The sequence below is a fragment of the Hyperoodon ampullatus genome (assembly GCF_949752795.1).
Source record: "Hyperoodon ampullatus genome assembly, chromosome: 2".
Classification (NCBI taxonomy): Eukaryota; Metazoa; Chordata; class Mammalia; order Artiodactyla; family Ziphiidae; genus Hyperoodon; species Hyperoodon ampullatus.
The window spans coordinates 113,572,345-113,592,727 of NC_136915.1; the positions used below are offsets into that span (position 1 = coordinate 113,572,345).

Sequence of the window (20,383 nt, forward strand, 5' to 3'; positions counted from 1 at the left end):
CTCTGACAGCGTCTCCATCTTTTTTTTTTTGGCCTCGCCATGCGGCTTGTGGGATCTTAGTTCACCGACCAGGGATCGAACCCATGCTCCCTGCACTGGAAGCTTGGAGTCCTAACTACTGGACCACCAGGGAATTCCCGACGGTGTCTCCGTCTTTGTTCCTACAATGTTGGTAATTTGTGCATGAACTTGACATCCATATTAGGTTTTGTACTTACAGCTGCTTTATTAAGTGGAAAATGGAAAAGTGAAAGTATCGATATACTGATTCAAAGTGTCGGTGTGTCTTCTAGACCTAACCTGATTCAGGCACAGATGTAATTCAGTATGTGGACTGGGCATGGCAAGCCATAGCCACTGTCAGGTGCACATAAGACTTAAAAGGTTTGGACTGTGTGTCAATTATGAAGGAAAAGGACATGTGTGACATGCACACACACCAGGACCAGCAATTCTACTCAGGGAAATTCTTGGGCAAATGCACCAAGAGCCACCTTCGAGAAAGTTAATAGCACACTCTTTGATATAGCAAAACACTGGAAACGACCCAAAACCTCCCTCAGCGGGAGAATGATATCATTGTCCAATGGAATATTACACAGCAGTGAAAATGAATAACTATAGCTACATGAATCATGGAAACAATGAATGACAAAAACATGTCACAGAAGACTATAATCTATTTACATAATTCTCAAATATCACACAAAATTAAGAAAAATTTAGGGATCCATGAGTAGCCAAACCGAACCCATTTACAACAGAAACTAACACAGTATTGTGAAGCAATTATACTCCAATAAAGATCTATTAAAAAAAAAAAAGTGAGGGAGCGATAAGTCCAAAATGTAACACTGTATAAGCAGGGAGGCTGGGGGATGCAGAACACAGAGGGAGCTTCAGAGACAATGATTGTGCTAGTGGTTTGGTTGGTAGGAGTTCGGGGGTGTTTCATGCTTCATAGCTTTCATGTACATTACATATATTAATTTGCATGTGTTCAATATCATATAGTACATTTAAAAATGATACTTGAAATGCTGGAAATATATTACTGAAGATTATATATGAAAGGTGTCCTGTAGTTAGGGCTTTTCATACCTCTTTTAAGCCCTCTGGGCGTGGAGGTACCCTCAGTGGACTTGGTCTCCTAGGGACTGGGATTTTGCTGATGTTCAGGGGCGCCCTGTGTCCTCTGTCCCAGTTCTGCAGCCGTGAATGCGTCTTACATGTCTTGTCCTTGAGGGCAGGGTCTCTCTGCCACCTAACTCTGTCCTCTTCACTGGTGCCTGGCTCTGGGGACCTCCTCAATTTGGCCCATAGTGGGGGAAAGTGAGGCAGAGGGGTCTAAGGAACCTGGCCACACTCGCTTCGCTGCATGGTGAGATTCAGCCATTTTTCTCACCCAAAGTCGAAGCCTCTGATAGCGAAGAGAAAGAAACCTTAGGTGACTGGCTGCTACGCTGCCCTTGCACCTGTCCCTTACCTGCCAACCTCAGGGCAGAGGTTGCCAGGGTGGAGGGCTCTGACTCCAAGTGATAAGGTGAGAAGGAAGATTGAAGGGAGTCTGTGTAGCCAGACAGAAGCTGTCGCTGTCCCTTTGATGCTCATGTCCCTGGTCTCTGGATTGTGGCCGGTGGTTGGTCTGGACAACCAGCCCCGCTGGCTTTGAGTGGTATCCTCCTGGGAGTCACTGAGCCTTATTCTCTCCTCTTCAACAGCTACCTTGGCGGGAGGAGGGACAGTGAGTTAAGCGTGAGATTAAAAAATCCTCCCAAGCAAAAAGGCTTTGCAGGTCGTGGGGGACACTAGTGCTGGTCCTCCCAGCCCGGGAGCACAGGTGGGAGGTGAGGTCAGGTGCCCAGGCTGTTGCTGGGCCTTTCGGAAATCTTTGACCAGACTTATTGCTGCTATTTGCTAATAAATGGCTACACATTTGGTTAGAAGGACCAAGTGTGCTTAACATGAAAACCTGCTGTTTTCCCTGGCTTCAGTTTCCTCAGCGGGCTAGACTAATTTAAATCTTAGATTCTGGGCTTCCCTGGTGGCACAGTGGTTAAGAATCTGTCTGCCAATGCAGGCGACATGGGTTCAAGCCCTGGCCAGGGAAGATCCCACATGCTGCGGAGCAACTAATTGAGCCTGCGCTCTAGAGCCCGCGAGCCACAACTACTGAAGCCCGCGCACCTAGAGCTCGTGCCCTGCAACGAGAGAAGCCACCGCAATGAGGAGCCCGCGCAATGCAATGAAGAGTTAGCTCCCGCTTGCCGCAACTAGAGAAAGCCCGGGTGCAGCAACGAAGACCCAACGCAGCCAAAAATAAATAAATAAATAAATTTATTTTAAAAAAATCTTAGATTCTATGAATCTATTTAACCTATACTAAAAAAAAGTTTACTTGTATCTTTAATATCCTTTCCTTGAGTAGTATATTTTTCAGGGATGGGGACTGCATTTGTTCTCTTTTACTTTCCAATTTGGTCCCTAGAATAAACATAGCATTACCCTAAGTGGTTTAATAGATAGGTGTAGGGTTTTGGAGGGAGCACTGAACAGAGTTGGAAGACCTGGTTTGCTTCTCAGCTGTGCAGCTAAGTTATTGGTGATCTTGGGCAAGTCCCCTGATTCCTCTGTGCCTCAGTTATTACCTGTAAAATGGAGACCCTGGGATTCTGAGACTTCCTGTGTACTCATACATCTTGTGAGTCCCACTGGGTACCTGGCATTCATTCCTGTGTGTATACATTCATTTATACATGCATTAAGTGCTCAGTGGGCCACCGCCATGTGCCAGGCAATGATCTAGGCACTGAAATACGACAGAGAACAAAACAGGGTGCCTATTCTTGTGGCACTTGGAGTCCTGAAGTGAAGATGGATACGAAATTGGTAATTATACGGCAGTGTGTGATGGGTGACGTGGTGGGGGAGGTAGAATGGGGGCCTAATGCAGCTGAGGAGATAGGGAACGCCTCTGAGGAAGGGACATTTAGGCTGAGACCTGCAACAGGAGGAAGTTGTGTGGGGATGGGGTGGGGGGACTGTGTCTCTTCTAAGGCTGAGCAGGGAGAGATGAGGCCTCAGAGGTCAGCAGGGGGCAGGTGGTGGAAAGCCCTGTGGGCCAGGCCTCTAAACTTGGACTTTCTGCTGTGGACAGCGGTAGGCCCTTGAAGGGGTTTCTAATCAAAGGAGTGGGGTGACCAGAGAGCCGCTTTGGAAGGCTCCCTGGGGCAGCTGGGTGGAGAGGGCCAAGACTGGGGCTGGGAGGCCACAGGGAGGCCATTGCCATAACCCAGGAAGAGGTGATGTGATGGTGGCCTGGGCCAATGGATGGACTTGAGAGATGTTTAGCACTAGAGCCTTTTGTGGCTTCCCGAATCTGATGAAGTCCCTTTGTCAGGTTGCTGTGGGCTTACCCAGTGTCTTCTCCCCCTGCAGAGGTGGCAAGCGATGTGCTGACCAGCCTGCCAGGGGCCAGCGTTACCCTGACCTGCCCAGGTGGGGAAGCGGGGGACAACGCCACCGTTCACTGGGTGCTCAGGAATCAGGTCACAGGTTCACGCCAAGGCAGATGGGCTGGAGTGGGAAGGAGGCTGCTTCTGAGGTCTGTGCTGCTCAGCGACTCTGGAAACTATTCGTGCTACGAGGATGGCCGCCCAGCTGGAAGTGTGCGTTTGCTGGTGGATGGTGAGTTTTGTCCTCAGAGCTCCCAGAGACGGCTCCCAGCACTCTGCGCATTCCAGAGAGAGATTCCCTGCTTGACCCTTTAAATTCCTGTTATTTCCCTGGCCCAAGCATTTCGGGGAAAGGCCCAGTGACGTTTGCCAGCGAGATTGGTAGAGCTTCCAGCTGGGTGGGGGCATCTGGCTGATGGAGACACCGTCCAGCTGGCCTTGCTGTGTGGTTAGGGCTTGGGGGTCGAGGGCAAGGGGCCTGGGTTCGCAGTGTTCCAGTGAGAGGCAGCAGTATTATGGTGACTATTTTATCATCATTTAATTTTATAGTAGAAAACTGAAGAGAGGTTGGGACTTGCCCAAGGCCACACCACCAGGGCTGTGGGACTCCAAAGCCCCGACTTTTGGTGCCAGTCTTGCTCCCCTTTAGGCAAGTTGGCCCCCAGGCACCTCCCCTCACTTGCCCCACCTCCTAGCCTGACATGAGGACTTTGGCATCCTTTGATTTCCCGAGCACAGTTAGATCTGCGCGTGGCCGTTTGGCTGTGGTACAGGCTGGTGCCAGGGTCGGGGGAGGGCGCTGAGTCAAGGGCTCCCCCGGACGGGCGGTGAGGTGTGCTGCCTCCTCAGCCTTTGTGCTCTCCTTCCAGTTCCCCCCGAGGAACCCCAGCTATCCTGCTTCCGGAGGAGCCCCCTCAGCAAAGTGGGGTGTGAGTGGAGTCCTCGGAGTCCCCCATCCCCGACCACCAAGGCTGTGTTATTGGTGAGGAAGTTGTAAGTATCTTGGGCTGGGCTGTGTGTCTGTCTTCTCCATCCTTCCTGACTGAGGCTCTGGGAGTGGTGGCGGCTCTCTGAGGAGCCCAATGGGACTGGCTGGCCAGTGATTCCAAAATGTTATTGGAAAGTAAGTAAGTACTTTGGACCGAGGAGAAGGGAATGAGGGAGGGAGCTGAGACTTCACAGCCAGTGCTCACCCTGTGCTGGTCACTGTGCTACAATATTTGTCCTATTAACCCACACAATAGCGGGGGTAGGTGGGGGTGGGTGGGTGTTGTTTTTCTTGTTAACAGATGGAGAAACTGTGGACCACAGAGATTGGTTAACTTGTTTAAGGTCATCTAGCTAGTAAGTAGCTCTGCCGGGAATCAAACCCCAGCCTATCTGATTTCATTCAAAATACAAAGGTTTTGGGCGTTGCTCTTAAGAAGATGCAGATGTCCTGGGAGGGGAAGGGCAGCTCGTGATCAGTGTCCTGATTGTGAGCTTATCAGGCTTTTCCCATTATAATGGCAGATGAGAGGAAGTGGTGATAAAGTGGGGAGAGGGAGCTGGGGGCAGTGGGGCAGGAAGTCACCCCTGCCTGGGGGTCCCTGTGGCACAAAGTGAGGGGACCTGGGATGAGTTCAGGCACAGATGGAAGGTGGAAAGTTACATCTCTTCAGTTTTCTCTGTCTCCATCCCAGAGCCAAGGTCCCCGTAGTCCAGATGTTTGTTTACCACTGAGTTTGAGTTGGCAATCATCAGAGTATCAGAAAATCCGAGCAGTGACGGACGTCATCTGGGTGTTTTGGTTTCCACTTGTGTCTGTCTCCAGAGAGTCACCTGGTGGTGATATTTATGTTTTGGTCTCTGCACAGGGACATGTATAGGTTGCCCATCTGCACATGATACAGCTGCTATTAGGACTGATGGTTCACACTCCAAGTAGAGGAAGGTCAGAAATCTCCACAGCCCGAAGCTGAGTTGGGATATAATTGTGTGACACCAGGAAGGCGTTCCTCCATAAATGGGATGTTCTGTACAGTGGCCGGCAGCTGCCCAGCCCGCCCCCGGGAAAGCTTTATTCAATTGACACTTGGACTAGAGTAATTTGTGTGTTGACAGTAAGAATGAGAGAGGACAGGGCATTTAAGCTCACAGCCTCCTCCTGCCAGCAGCTTCGGGCATGTCCATCCTCCTCCTGGGCTGTCTACCCTGAACTGAGGAAGGGGGAATGGGGAGCCACTGTGAGAGCCTTGGGGCCTCCAGAACTCGCTCAGGCCCATCCTGGGACTGCGGGGGTGAAACAGGCCCCTGGAAAGAGGTTTTGTATGTTCTGCTCTTTTGCTTGTGTGTGAGCCCGCAGTCACACCCTCGCCCCACTGCGCTTGCTCGCTTGCTCTCTCCGTAAGTGTTTGGCGAGTTCGGCGTCTGCCGTGGGCTGGGTGCTGTACTAGGCTGAGGGAGAGGCACAAGGCAAACAGGACTGGGCCCCAGCCCTCAAGCCCCACGGGGGTACCCACGTGTGAGCAGACGGCCCCACCTTCTCAGTGTTAGGTGGGATGGGTGCCTGAGTGACGGTGTAGGGAGGGAGGGAGGGAGGCCCTAACTCAGACCGGGAAGGTGGGGGCAGGCTTCCCAGAAGGAAAGTCTGTGCTTGGCCTGGGGTTCAAACTCAAATCAGGGGTTGATGGGTGATTCGTCACTGAGGCGGCAGGCTGAGTGGCTGCCCTGGACTCACATGCCCACACATGTCACAAGTGGGTGAAGTCTCAGGCTTCCAGGCCAGGTGGGACAGTGTCTGACTCACCTCTAATATCTTCATCACCCAGGATTCCTTTCTGGGCTCACGGCCGGAAATACTGCCACCTCTTTGCAAACCCTTCCAGTGCTTCGAGGTTCTGGGATGGCATTCTACTGGCTGTCCTAGTCCTCTGAGGGCAGGTCTTTTCTGTTAGTGCCTTGAGGCCAGGGTGGGGCCTCTTGATTCCTTTCTGCATCCCCTGCAGTGCCAAGAGCCCAGGACCTGGCAGAGAGCCCGAATGCACCACCTCTCTGATGCCACAGTGATTGAGTGCGCCCTCTAGTTCAGCCCCTTAGACTGCCATGCCAGATGCTAAGCTAGATGTTTTAACACTCATTTTTCAATTAATCCTAAGTTGGGTACTGTTAATATTCTCATTTTCGAATGAGAAAACAGAGGCTTGGAGAGGTTGGATAATTTACTCAAAATCCCCAGTGCTACTCAGTGTGAAGTGGAGATTAAAACCCCCCTGGGGATGGGACTTCCCTGGTGGCACAGTGGTTGAGAGTCCTCCTGCCGATGCAGGTGACGCGGGTTCGTGCCCCAGTCTGGGAAGATCCCACATGCCGCGGAGCGGCTGGGCCCGTGAGCCATGGCCGCTGAGCCTGCACGTCCGGAGCCTGTGCTCCGCAACAGGAGAGGCCACAACAGTGAGAGGCCCGCGTACTGCAAAAAAAAAAGAATCTGCCTGCCAATGCGGGGGACACGGGCTCGAGCCCTGGTCCGGGAAGATCCCACATGCTGCGGAGCGGCTAGGCCCCTGCACCACAACTGCTGAGCAACCCCCGCTCGCCATAACTAGGGGAAGCCCGCACACAGCAACGAGGACCCAATGCAGCCAAAGATAAATAAATAAAAATAAATTTATAAAAAAAAAAAACAAAAAAAAATCCCGGTGTCAGGCCGCAGAGCCTGAGCTCCTAACCCCTACCCCTTCTTCTCTCCTGTCCTGAGTAAGTGCAGCAACTGATAGCGAGCCCCGCCCTTGTTTTGTGTCTGCAGTCCGGTGAAAGACTTCCAGGAGCCTTGCCAGTACTCCCCGGAGTTGCAGCAGTTCTCCTGCCAGTTGGCAGTCCCAGAGGGAGACAACTCTTTGTACGTCGTGTCCCTGTGTGTCTCCAACAGTGCCGGGAGCCAATCCAGCAGACCCCAAACATTTGAGGGTTATGGAATCCGTAAGTAAGCTCTTCAGGCTTCATCTCCCCTCCAACTGTTTCCTTTTTTTTGATTTAATGTTCCTCATGGACTTCTTGGAGGGGCCAGTGAGGGGTTTGGTGAGCTGGTGCCTTTTGGGCTTTACTTTTTTTAAAAAAAATTTATTTATTTATTTATTTTTGGCTGTGTTGGCTCTTCGTTGCTGCACATGGGCTTTCTCTAGTTGTGGGGTGAGCAGGGGGTACTCTTCGTTGCGGTGCGCGGGCTTCTCATTGCGGTGGCTTCTCTAGTTGCGGAGCACGGGCTCTAGGTGCGCGGGCTTCAGTAGTTGTGGCACGTGGGCTCAGTAGTTGTGGCTCGCGGGCTCCAGAGCGCAGGCTCAGTAGTTGTGGCACACGGGCTTAGTTGCTCCACGGCATGTGGGATCCTCCCAGACCAGGGCTCGAACCCGTGTCCCCTGCATTGGCAGGCGGATTCTTAACCTCTGCACCACCGGAGAAGCCCTTGGGATACTTGTCAGAGGTCTGATTGTGGCAGGCGAGCGCCCTGTCAGGGTGTGCCTGGGGAAGTGTTCTGGGGCTGGAGGTGGGGTCCTGCCTGCTGGGGACTTGCAGTCTTCATGGGTCTATCCTTGGCACCAAACTTGCTGCTGCATAGGAGCTGTGCTCCCTTTTCCCACAGTGCAGCCTGACCCACCCGTCAATGTCACGGTCACCGCCGTGGACAGAAACCCCCGTTGGCTCAGCGTCACCTGGCAAGACCCCCCTTCCTGGAACTCATATTTCTACAGGTTACAGTTTGAGCTCCGATACCGGGCTGAACGATCAAAGACATTCACAATGTGGATGGTAAATTTTTCTTTTACTTCTGGACACAAAAGAGCCCCTAGATTCAGGGGTAGTAGAAAGGGTACTAGAAAGAAAAAAATGAGTTCTGGGTCCTGGTCAGCCACTCACTACCTGCATGGCCTTGAGTAAGTCTCTGAACCCTTCTGAGCCTTGGCTGCCTCATTTATAAAATGGGAATAATAATGCCAGGCCAATCTCCTCTTTGCAGGGCAGTTTGTGAGATCGAGTGTGAGCTGGGAAGAGAGATGGGCTGCCTGCAAGTCAAGGATGTGGCTTGCAGGATTCTGTGTTACATAGGGGCAGGGGCTGTGACTTACAGTTTCTGCACCGGTTGGCCCAGACGGCAACCCCACCTGGCTCTGAGCCTCCAGGGTGGTGTGAGCCTTTGGAGCATCTCTGCCCAGCTGAGTCATCCACTGGACCTGGGAGAGGGAGCAGCTGAAGGGCTGGGGTTGTCCCAGGACTCCCATGTCCCTGTGGAGCTGCTTAACCTGGTGCCACCCAGGCCCCACCCCAGAGTCACCTGTGCCTCTTGCCCTCAGGTCAAGGAGCTCCAGTATCACTGCATTATCCACGACGCCTGGAGTGGCATGAAGCATGTGGTGCAGCTTCGGGCCCAGGAGGAGTTTGGGCATGGCTTATGGAGTGAGTGGAGCCAGGAGGTCACCGGCGTCCCATGGACAGGTATGTGATAAATGCGGAAGGGATGTTTCAGCTCTGTTACTTTACTAATTATCTGTTGTTATGTAACAAGTCACCCCCAAACTCATGGTAAAATAGCAACCATTTATCTGCTCAAGACGTTGAAAATCAGTCAGCTGGGCAGCTCTTGTGCTGGTTTTGCCTGAATCATGAATGCAGCTGCATCAGGTTTGCACTGTCCAAGATGGCCTCACTGCCACATCTGACGGTTGACTCTGGCTGGTGGCTGGAGCTCTCGGTTCTCCCTGAGATCTGTCATCTGCCAGCAGGCCAGCCCAGACTCAAGGGGGGAAAGTTCCTCCACAACTTGATGGGAGGAGCCGCAAAGAATTTGTAGCTATATTTAACCTACCACAGTTAACTAATGCTTTTTACTTGAAAAAAAAATATGTTAAAGGTAGTAATAATCATCTGTAATTACTGCAATTAGTGAAAAATTCCAAAAAAAAAAGAATAATTATCACCAGTATTCATACCACCTAGAGAAAACCAGTGAGAACATTTTACTATACGTCTTTCCTATTCTAAGTATATTTACATGTGTGTATATTTATATATAAACTTTTGTGAGCATTCCCATGTAATTAAATATTTTTGAGAAATGTATTGTTTAGCAACTGTGTGACTAATGTTTTTTTTTAACCCATGGGAATTTTTTTAACTTAATTTTTATCAAATTAATACATTCTCATGGCAAAGAAGCAAAGAAGGGCTTATAATAATGTGTCCCTTGCCCCACCCCTTCCCATTTCCAGTCCTGCTTTCTAGAGGAAGCAGCTCACTTTCTGTTTCTAGTTCTGCTGGTGGCCTCCTTCACTCTGAATAACAAACTAATATGGCTTTTTTTTTTCTAAGAAAATAATTTGAGACATTATCTTTTGACTCCTTCCTATGAATAATTAGGATGTAATAGACCTATACCCAGTGCAAGAATCTCCCAGAGAGTGGTTACCCAGCCTCTGCTTGAATGCTTCCAGAGATGGAGAGCTTACTATCCCTTGTAGCAGCCCATCCCATTGTTCCCAGTGTTCTTATTTTAGAATAGCTTCCAGGCTTGCTTCAGCGTCAGATCTTTTTAGTCCAGCAGCATAATTGGACCAAATTAGTTGTTCTTAAATACCAGACAATTAAAAAAATAATAAAATACCCATTTATTGAGTGTGTATGGAAAAAAAAGCAAAAGATAGAATGATATAAATTGTCCAGGCCCATCCCTACCCCTGCCACTTTCTTCTACCCCTGGCTTCAGGGAGAATTTTTTTTTTTTTTTTTTTGGCAGCGTTGGGTCTTCGTTGCTGCGTGCAGGCTTTCTCTAGTTGCGGTGAGGGGCGCTACTCTTCATTGTGGTGAGCAGGCTTCTCATTGTGGTGGCTTCTCTTGTTGTGGAGCACGGGCTCTAGGCAAGTGGGCTTCAATAGTTGCAGCGCATGGGCTCAGTAGTTGTGGCTCGCAGGCTCTAGAGAACAGGCTCAGCAGTGGTGGTGCCCGGGCTTAGTTGCTCCGTGGCATATGGGATCTTCCCGGACCAGGGCTCCAACCTGTGTCCCCTGCATTGGCAGGCAGATTCTTTACCGCTGCGCCACCAGGGAAGTCCCTTCAGGGAGACTTTCATATGTAGGCTGGCATTCTTCCCCCAGAATGGATGCTGTAATGTGATGGCCTTTTCTCTACCCTGGCTTTGCAGTGTGTGATCCTTGTCTTTCTTGTCCTGGGAGAGCCAGAGGAGTGGGCTTAGGGCTTAGGGTGTCTTGTTAATTGGATGTAGGCAATGTCAAGTGCAGGCTCAGATCTTTTCTTGTGCTGTCCCCCTCTCCTGTCCATCAAGAGCAGGAGGCAACTTTCTATTGAATCCTCTCCTCAAAAGTTCATTTCCTGCTAAGATGTGGACAGGAAGGGAGGCCTAACTACTATATCTTACTTAGAAAGACCATTTAAATAAATCAGAACATCCTTCAGGCTAGATTGTGTTGCCCTGTCCATGATTGTCTTTGGTTTGTATACACTTTGAGCGAAAACACGCTCATTATCTGAAGGCCAAACATTAACATGGCCTTAGGAGCCTTTGCAAGGGGAGCAAATCATTTATCACATTGTGCAGAGGAAATGTTCTGGATACAGGCCGACACCTGTTTTCTTTTTATCCCAACCACTTAATTTAGATGGTTACAAACAGCTTTAGGAAATCCTGTTTTGTTAGAAAGTTCTTTCTTGTTTTTTTAAAATTTTAAATTGTGGTAAATTATACATAACTTATAATTTACCACTTTAGCCATTTTAAAGCTTATGGTTCGGTGGCATTAAATTCATTCACATTGTTGTGCAATCATCACCACCATCCATCTCCAGAGCTCTTTCCGTCTTGCAAAACTGAAACTCTATACCCATTAAATAGTAACTTCCCATTCACCCCTACCTCCAGCCCCTGGTGACCACCATTTTACTCTCTGTCTCTATGAGTTTGACTACTCTAAGTACTCTGAATACCTCATATAAGTGGAATCATACAGTATTTGTCTTTTTGTGACTGATTTATTTTACTTAGGATAACATCCTCAAGATTCATCCATGTTATAACCTGTGTCAGAATTTCCTCCCCTTTTAAAGCTGAATAATATTCCATTGTACGTATATACCATATTTTGTTTATCTATTCATCCATAGATGGACACTTGGGTTGCTTCCACTTTTTTTGACTATTGTGAATAAAGCTGCTATGAACATGGGTGTATAAATATCTGTTTGGGTCTCTGCTTTCAATTCTTTTGAGTATATACCCAGAAGTGTAGTTGCTACATCATATGGTAATGCTATTTTTAATTTTTTGAAGAACCACCATACTGGTTTCTACAGTGGCTGCACCTTTTTACATTCCTACATTCCTACATTCCTATCAGCAATGTGCAGGGTTCCAATTTCTTCATAGCCTAGCCAATACTTAGTATTTTCTTCCTTCTTTCCTTCCTTCCTCCCTCCCTCCCTCTCTCTTTCTTCTTTCTCTCTCTCTCTCTCTTTTTCTTCCTTCCTTCCTTTTTTTCTTTCTTCCTCTCTCTTTCTTTTTCTTTCTCTCCCTCCCTCCCTTCCTTCCTCCTTCCCTCTTTCTGTCTTTCTTTCTTTCTTTCTTTCCTTCTTTTTCTTTCTTCTCTTTCCTTCCTCCCTCCCTTCCTCCCTCCCTACCTTCCTTCCTTCCTTCCTTCTCTTTCTCTCCCTCCCTCCCTTCCTCTCTTTCTTTCTTTCTTTCAAATAGCCATCCTTATGGGTGTGGTATTGTGGTTTTGATTTGCATTTCCATAATAAATAGTGATGTTGACCATCTTTTCATGTGCTTACTGGCTCTTTGTATATCTTTTTATGAGAACTGCCTATTCAAGTAGAAAGTTCTTTCTCATGTGAATCTAAATCTGACCTCAGTGGGCCTTGGTCTCCAGAGTAACCCCTGATAAGTCTGCTAGTCTGCTCTCTCTGAATTCTTCTGGAATTCCCAGGGGACTCCTATCTGCTTGGGCTTCTGTTCCCAGGCTGTTGTATGGGATGGCTTGTGAATTCCTTACCTGTCTGGTCACCTTCCCTTAAAGCTGGTCTCATTTGTGGATGTTCTTCTTTAAATTGTTGACGTTCTCCTGACAGTGGAAGATGGTGTAGCAGAGACATGTCTCTGACTTTTCAGCCTCAGGTCCTGTGCTTCTGTGACTTGCTACAGTGACTGTGTAAGCTCAGACAGAACTCTTGGCCTCTGTTCACATAAGCAGCTGAAGAGTTTGAGCTCCCCGTTCTGTACATGTGTGTTTTTTTTTTGTGGGGGGCGTTTCTTCAAAACCCCAGTGGTGAATGTCCAAGAGAGATACCAGCTTCTCCCCTCTCCACTGAGGGCAGAGCAAGAGGAACTTGGTTGATTCTGATGCAAGAGGGATTTAGGCTGGAAATTGGGGAGCACTTCTGGAAAATGAGAGGGAGGTTAGGTGTGTTTTACTGACGGTAGAGTTATTTGACTGTTTGGGACATGTCAGTGCACTAGATACTGCATCGATGGGCTTTCCAACCCCAAGGACCTGCCTCTAGCCCTCAAAGCTCACACAGATAGGATGCCCCTGCCTAGGTGTGGGGGTTATGACACAGAGGTCAAGGGAACTACATTGCACCTGGGAATCATGTTGTATGACCTTAGTAAAGTTAGTTTACCTCTCAAAGCCTCAGTCTTGTCATCTGTAAAATGGAGATGACATGACCTGTCTTGTCCCCTTTGGGAATTTTTATGAATTTAGTGAGAAAACATTCTTTAGAAATAATAACCCGTACTGCAAATGTAGAAAGATTAGCAATTTGCAGTGCCATGTTGATTGGTTCTTGGTATAAAGAGAATGGGGCTATGGGAATCCTAGAATTGCCCTAGGATACAATCCTGGACCCACTGAATTAGAATGTGGAGGGGAATGTGGAATGGTATTTTCGAAAGCTTTCCCAGTGATTATAGCATGTGCTGTGGGGCTGGGGGAGCATCCCATTGTACTTGATAAGGCTGTGGAGCAGACAATACTTGGGGCAGTTTAGAAAGAGCAGGAAAAGCTTCATGGAGGAGGTGACATTTGAGTTATGTCCTGGAGGATGTGTAGGAGTTTCCCAGGTAGAGAATGGGGCTTATAGGCAGTGGGAACAGCAGGTGCAAAGGCACGGACTGTGAACAAGGGCAGGGCCTTTTGGTGGGGCTGGAGCACAGATGTGTGGGTGGGAGGTCCCAGTGGGGCAGGTGGAGGCAGGCTACTCCTGCGGGAAGGCCTGCAGAGAGTGGGGGTGGAGGGGGGCTGGTAGAGGCCTGGGGGAGGGGATTGAGGAGCATGGACTTCAGTGAGTGCTGCCCCCTTGAGGCCAAGGCCTGGCCGCACACAGTCTGTGGCCACAGCAAGGTTCCCTGTGTGAACGCGGGGTGCAGAGTCACCCAGTCTGGGGCCCCTGCTCCAGCTAGCAAGGCCAGGTGACTGCTGACAGCACCTGCTGCCGGGACTCATCGAGTCCCTGCATGTCAGGGCTGATGTCACCCTGATGTCAGGGCAGGAAGAAGAGGTTACACATTGACAGGCGGCTGGTGAGCCGCTCTTTCCAGAGTGGAGTTCTCCCAGATTTGTCCTTTCCGGTAGCACCGGCAGGACTGGCATCTAGCAAGTCTGTGGACCCTTTGCACAGCGAGCTTGGGGCAAAGTGCCAGGGAAAAGCCCATTAGGCATAAGAGGGTTATTTCTTGCTCCCTTTAACTCCCTCTCACACCCTGCTCACTGACACCTGGAAAATAATTAGAACCACTTGTGACAGGTAGCGAGTGACGTGGACCCATTCTTTGGAATCACACTGTTGAGGAGGTGACAGAGGTTTGCATCCACAAGGCCTTTGGGGCGCCCAGAGGCCAGGTCTGCGGACTCTCCAGGCAGGTGGGTCTCCCTGGCCCGATCCCTGAAGCCACGTACTGTCACCTCAACCCCTCCGGTCCCATTTTGGGGGCATTCACTGTGTTCGTCTCCTTGGCACCCCCGAGGGAGAAATTGTGCAGGTTAAAGGGCACTTGGGGACATGTTTCTGAAGAGACTGTGCCCCGTTCAACCATCAGTGTGCATCCCCTGCCTCCACTCTCGTGCTGTTTGCCACGGCGTCTCCATGTGCCCCTTCCACGGGGTGGCCTCTCCACGTCCACTCTGTGCATTGTCCTCACTGGGCATCAGGCGGACTGGGCTCTGGTTGCTGGCCCTACCCCTTCACAGTGCGACATTAGGGAAGTGCCTGACGGAGCCCAGGTGTGCTTAGTTGTCAAATGGGAATAATAGGCCTGCCTCAAAACCCCGAAAACCAAAAAACCCTCCTCACAGGGTTGTTGTGAGGATTAAACGAGATGGAGAGCCGTTTGCACCCAGCCCTGCACGTGGTAAGTGTATACCAAATGCCAGCAATTCACATGTGTCTCAGACCACACCTGTCCCTTGAGCTCTGGATTCTTCTCTCCACTCTGCCCAGAGCTGGGCCCACACCCTCCCTCACAAACCTCCCTGTGTTCCTTGTCCAGAGAAGAACACCACCACCCAGCCCGCTCCCTGAGCCAGGACATCCCCAGGACATCAGGCTAGACAACCCCCCTTCCTTGGCTCAGGTTCTTGTCCATCTCGAAAGAATTCTTTTTTAAAAATAAATAAATAAATAAATAAATAAATAAGTTTATTTATTTTTGGCTGCTTTGGGTCTTCGTTGCTGTGCGCAGGCTTTCTCTAGTTGCGGCGAGCGGGGGCTACTCTTTGTTGCGGTGCATGAGCTTTTCATTGAGGTGGCTTCTCTTGCTGCAGAGCACACGCCCTAGGCGCGCGGGCTTCAGTAGTTGTGGCATGCAGGCTCAGTAGATGTGGCACATGGGCTTAGTTGCTCTGCAGCATGTGGGGTCTTCCCGGACCAGGGCTCAAACCCGTGTCCTTTGCATTGGCAGGCGGATTCTTAACCACTGCGCCACCAGGGAATCCCTCGACAGAATTCTTATAACGACCCCTGAAACTGATCTCTGTCTCTGGTGTGCGAGCACCAGGTGTCCTCCACGCCACTGCTACAGGCATCTTTCTAGATCACAAGCCTGCATGTTGCTCCCACACCCTCCCTGATAGCTCAGAGCTTCCTGGGATTTCTGTAAAATTTCAAAAAGAATTTTGGGGACCAAATAAGGTCACCAACTTTTAACTTTGCAAAGTAAGGACATAAAGTTAAATGGTTAAATAAAAATTTGCTATTGCCATTGACCATCACCATTATTTCATGAAAGAGAGGATGAAACAAGGGCTTAAGCTCAGAAGGAAGACACTTTGGCAACCTTACACCATGCAAATATCCATGCTGCCTTGTCTGTCTTTTTCTCCTTTGGCCTTAGACAAATAGACTTCTCCACAGACCATTCTGGGTGGTGTTGGGGCCCAGCTGGAGATTACTTCTTTCTCCTCAGGAGACTGTCAGCTCCTTGGTGAGGTTTTTTTGTTTTGTTTTGTTTTTGTTTTTTTTTTCATGAATGGAGGAGCCATGATTAACTTTCTGGTTGGTGGTTTACAGGTTGTGAGGGGAGGTGTGAAGCTCAGAGTGGAAGGGGCTGCTCAGCTTGTGGGTCCCTGTGTCCCCGCCCCCAAACCCTCTCTGGGAATGTCTGGCTTTGTGGTTTCTCCCTCTTCCCTTGTTTCCTCATCTCCCTGCCACTCTCTGGCTTCCTTTTTCTTTCCTTTTCCTCTTCTTATTCTCAGCCCACTCCTATTTTCCTCTCTATGTACTCCAACCCTGGAGCCCAGTGGCCCATATCTTAACTGGTCATAATATACAATTTAAAAAGATTGTGTTAGTGGGACTTCCCTGGTGGCACAGTGGTTAAGAATCCGCCTGTCAATGCAGGGGAACACGGGTTCAAGCCCTGGTCTGGGAGGATCCCACATGCCGCGGAGCAACTAAGCCCGTGAGCCACAACTACTGAGCCTGCACTCTAGAGCCCACGAGCTACAACGACTGAAGCCCCCGGTGCCTAGAGCCCGTTCTCTGCAGCAAGAGAAGCCACCGCAACAACAAGCAGCTCCTGCTCTCCGCAACTAGAGAAAGCCCACACACAGCAACGAAGACGCGATGCAGCCAAAAATATAAATAAATAAATAAATTTATTAAAAAATAATAAATAAAATAAAATAAAATGTTATCGCTATACCCAAGGTCATCTAGGTTTAAAAAATTATTGTGTTAGAAAATGTTTTATATTCTCTGCTCTGAATTTTGAGAGTTGGGTCAGTTTTTAAACAGATATTATTGTGTGCCTCGTGAGTGCTAGGTCCTTTCAGCCTGTGATCCCAGGTGATCTGTGCAGGAGGAAGTTATCCCCTTGCTTAGAAGTGAAGAAACAAGGCCTAAAAGAGGTTGAGTGTCTTGACCAAGGTTACACATCTGTATGAAGACCCCTGCCATCTTTCATATTGGATTTCTCTATTCCAAAACCCAAGCAATTAAACCCAAATCCATTCTCAAATTAACAGAAATAAGTCTCTTGTTTTAAAAACTTGTGTGGAAAAAACTCACAGGTGGTCTTTATCAGTCTCACTTATTAGAGTATGGTCATTCATTCATTCACTTTGTTATGAATATAAAAGTACACCTTACAATATGGAAATATTAATACAAGGGACACACTCAGTGTTGATGTTAATGTACTGAATAGTCTTTTTTTTCCAAGTGATTTTTTCCATAATTAAAAATTTTCTAACTACACAGTTTTTCAGCAAGATGCCAGGCCTGTGTTAAGAAGTGAGTTTACAAAGATGAGTAAGATACAGTCCCTGAATTTGAGAAATGTTCAATCTAGAGGTGATTTTTTTTTTTAATAAAGGGGAAAAAAGAATATTCTTGGAGTCAGAAAGTCTTAACACATATTTCTTACAAAACTTCAGGCAAGCTATTTAACCTCCCTGTGTCTCATTCTCTCCATATGTAAAGTGGGGATAAAAATGGTACCAATCTCAGAGTATTGTTGTGAGGATTAAATGAGTTAATTCATGTAAGGTAGGTAAAATGGTGCCTGGCACATAGTAAGTGCTCAATAAATATTAGGCATTGTTATTGTTGCTGTTTTGTCTAGTTACCACCACCACTATCCTTACCCCTGTAACTTCCTGGCACATGGGAGGCACATGGGGGCACAAGGGGACCAGTGAATGATGGTTCCTTCCCCTCTTTCACCCAACATGCTAGCTGAAGGGAGGCATTGGGAAATATAAAATACTTTAGGAGAAATATGAAATACTTCTGTCCAAACAGAAAAAAAAATATGTGCTCACAGATGTTGCTAATGCTTTATAACCTTCCTGAGCCTCCATGTCTTTGTAAACCTGAGATAATAGTACCTGCCTCGTATATTGCTGTGAGGCTTCAGCATCACATAGGCTAAGAATCACTTGGAACTGGAGTCGGGCGAGCTTCCACAAAGGTCGGTGCTAGAAATACTAGTAATATTCTATTAGTATGCAGTTAATATTATTAATCTAACTTATTTCCTCTGACCCTGAGCCCCAGTTTTTTCATCTGTAAAATGGAAATGATTATTAGTAATAATGATGCAAAAGTTGCTCCATCTCAGGGGACAAATGATCTGAATCAGGGGTCCCCATCATCATCTAGGGAGCTTTTTTTTAAAAAAATTATTTATTTATTTATTTATTTATTTATTTATCATTATTTTTTGTGGTACGCGGGCCTCTCACTGCTGTGGCCTCTCCTGTTGCGGAGCACAGGCTCTGGACGCGCAGCCTCCGGACGCACAGGCTCAGCGGCCATGGCTCACGGGCCCAGCCGCTCCGCGGCATGTGGGATCTTCCCGGACCGGGGTACGAACCTGTGTCCCCTGCATCGGCAGGCGGACTCCCAACCACTGCGCCATCAGGGAAGCCCCAAATTTATTTATTTTTAAATTTTTATTCTTTTTGGCTGTGTTGGGTCTTCGTTGCTGTGTACAGGCTTTCTCTAGTTGTGGTGAATGGGGGCTACTCTTCGTTGTGGTGCGTGGGCTTCTCAATGCAGTGGCTTCTCTTGTTGCGGGGCATGGGCTCTAGGTGTGCAGGCTTCAGTAGTTGCAGCATGTGGGCTCTGTAGTTGTGGCTTGCGAGCTTAGTTGCTCCGTGACATGTGGGTTCTTCCCAGACCAGGGACTGAACCCATGTCTCCTGCATTGGCAGGTGGATTCTTAACCACTGTGCCACCCGTGAAGTCCCTGGGGAGCTTTTTAAAAAGTCTTGTTATGTAAGACAATCTTACTATGCATTAGAAAAATTTTGTCCATTCTGGTAACATTCCTGGGTTACTTGAGATAAAATTCCTACTTTATCCCTGGAAATCTGAGCCACCAAAGGTTAAACATCCTTTTCTGGACCACATACCATGTTGGGGGGTCAGAGCTGAGGGTTGAAAGTATACTGGTCTCCCTTTCTTCCTGAAACATCTCTCTGGGTTTGGGGAACCTTTTCAAAACCCTGATGTCTGAATCCCATCCTGGAGATCCTGAGACCATAGGTCAAGGATGGGACCTAAAAAGCCACCAATGATGCTGAACATGTCTGGGTTTGGGAACCACTGCACTGAATAACCATCCATGGTCAGCCATATTTCCTATGTAGCCTTGCCCCTGTCTCCTGGTTTTAGCTTTCATTCTAGTATCCCCGCACCCCCCTTTAGTCCTTCAATCACCCCCTGCTATGAGTCTAACTGTTCTCTGCTAGGCTGGTCTGGGAGGAACACACAGGAATAAGAGACTGTGTTCCTCCCATTTATCCTAGGTTCATTTGAGGCTAACTTGATGTATGACCTTGGACAAGTTGCTTTCCCTCTCTGGGCCTCTGTTTCCTCTCTGTACAATGGGGAGGGTGAACATGCTCTTGTGTCCCTTCCAGTGCTGCTAGTGTGTGGTTTTTCTCCCCTCCTGGGAAGGCACACTCCCTCTGGAAATTCTGTCCTGAGCAGAAGTAGGGTCACCCTCTCCTCCAACCCCTTGCTAGCCCTTCTACTCCTGGCTCAGGGAGGCTCGACATCTTTGTGTAAACCAGTTCTGTGGTATTTTTAATTTCTTGATGGAAAAATGATGAACTGAAAAAAAAATATTTTAAACTCCAGAGCATTCCACACATTGCCTGTCAGGGTTCAGCGCCTGGTCCCTCGGGCCCACGTTTGCCGCTGAGCCTGGCCTTGTGTCAGCACTCTCGCTTTGATACTTGGCCTTCTGCAGCCTTGCGGGTTTCTGCAGAAACGTGGTTCCCATGGAGGGAGAGGGGCCTGGGAGGGTGCCCAGTCCACCTCCCTTCTCGAGCAAAGTGTATTAAGCCCACCCAGACAGGTGAGAATCTGTTGTTTATATTTATTTTTCTTTTAAGTATGTATTTATTTGCCTGTGCCGGGTCTTAGTTGCTTCATGCGGGATCTAGTTCCCTGACCAGGGATCGAACCGGGGACTCCTGCATTGGGAGTGTGGAGTCTTAACCGCTGGACCACCAGGGAAGTCCCTAGAATCTGATGTTTAAATAAATATTTTTTATTGCAAAAGTGTGCATAAAGGCAATTAAAATGTTAATGGTGTTTATATCTAGTGCTGTGTATCCTTCCAACTTTTTTTTCTCTGTGTGAATATATATTGCAATATATCATATAACATATAATGAAAAATGATATAAATGTGTTTCTTTAGAAGCTCTGGATCAAACTCTGTGGCCTTTTTCTTGTCTTGCATTTTTCATAAAACAGCATATTCTTAGCTGTTTTCTAAAATATTTTTAAAGGCTATTACAATATGTGGCTATATCATAATTTATATAGCTAGTCCTCTAGGGTTGGATATTTGTTTGTTTCCAGCATAAAATTCATTGTGATGAATTTTATTCCATCAGATAGGACTTTCAGCATCCATGAATCATTAATAA

At 48.2% G+C, this 20,383-nt stretch overlaps 1 protein-coding gene across 1 annotated transcript in view; it reads left to right on the forward strand.

Annotated features, from left to right (window-relative positions):
• IL6R (interleukin 6 receptor) overlaps positions 1 to 20,383 on the forward strand; it is a gene marked incomplete at its 3' end in the record, with an annotated part of 46,839 nt that overhangs the window by 15,084 nt on the left and 11,372 nt on the right. Inside the window, exons 2-6 of the mRNA XM_079697407.1 lie at positions 3,439 to 3,687; positions 4,325 to 4,448; positions 7,240 to 7,412; positions 8,074 to 8,240; positions 8,783 to 8,924. Coding sequence (XP_079553533.1) covers positions 3,439 to 3,687; positions 4,325 to 4,448; positions 7,240 to 7,412; positions 8,074 to 8,240; positions 8,783 to 8,924 — 855 coding nt within the window. The remainder of the gene's footprint in view (positions 1 to 3,438; positions 3,688 to 4,324; positions 4,449 to 7,239; positions 7,413 to 8,073; positions 8,241 to 8,782; positions 8,925 to 20,383) is intronic.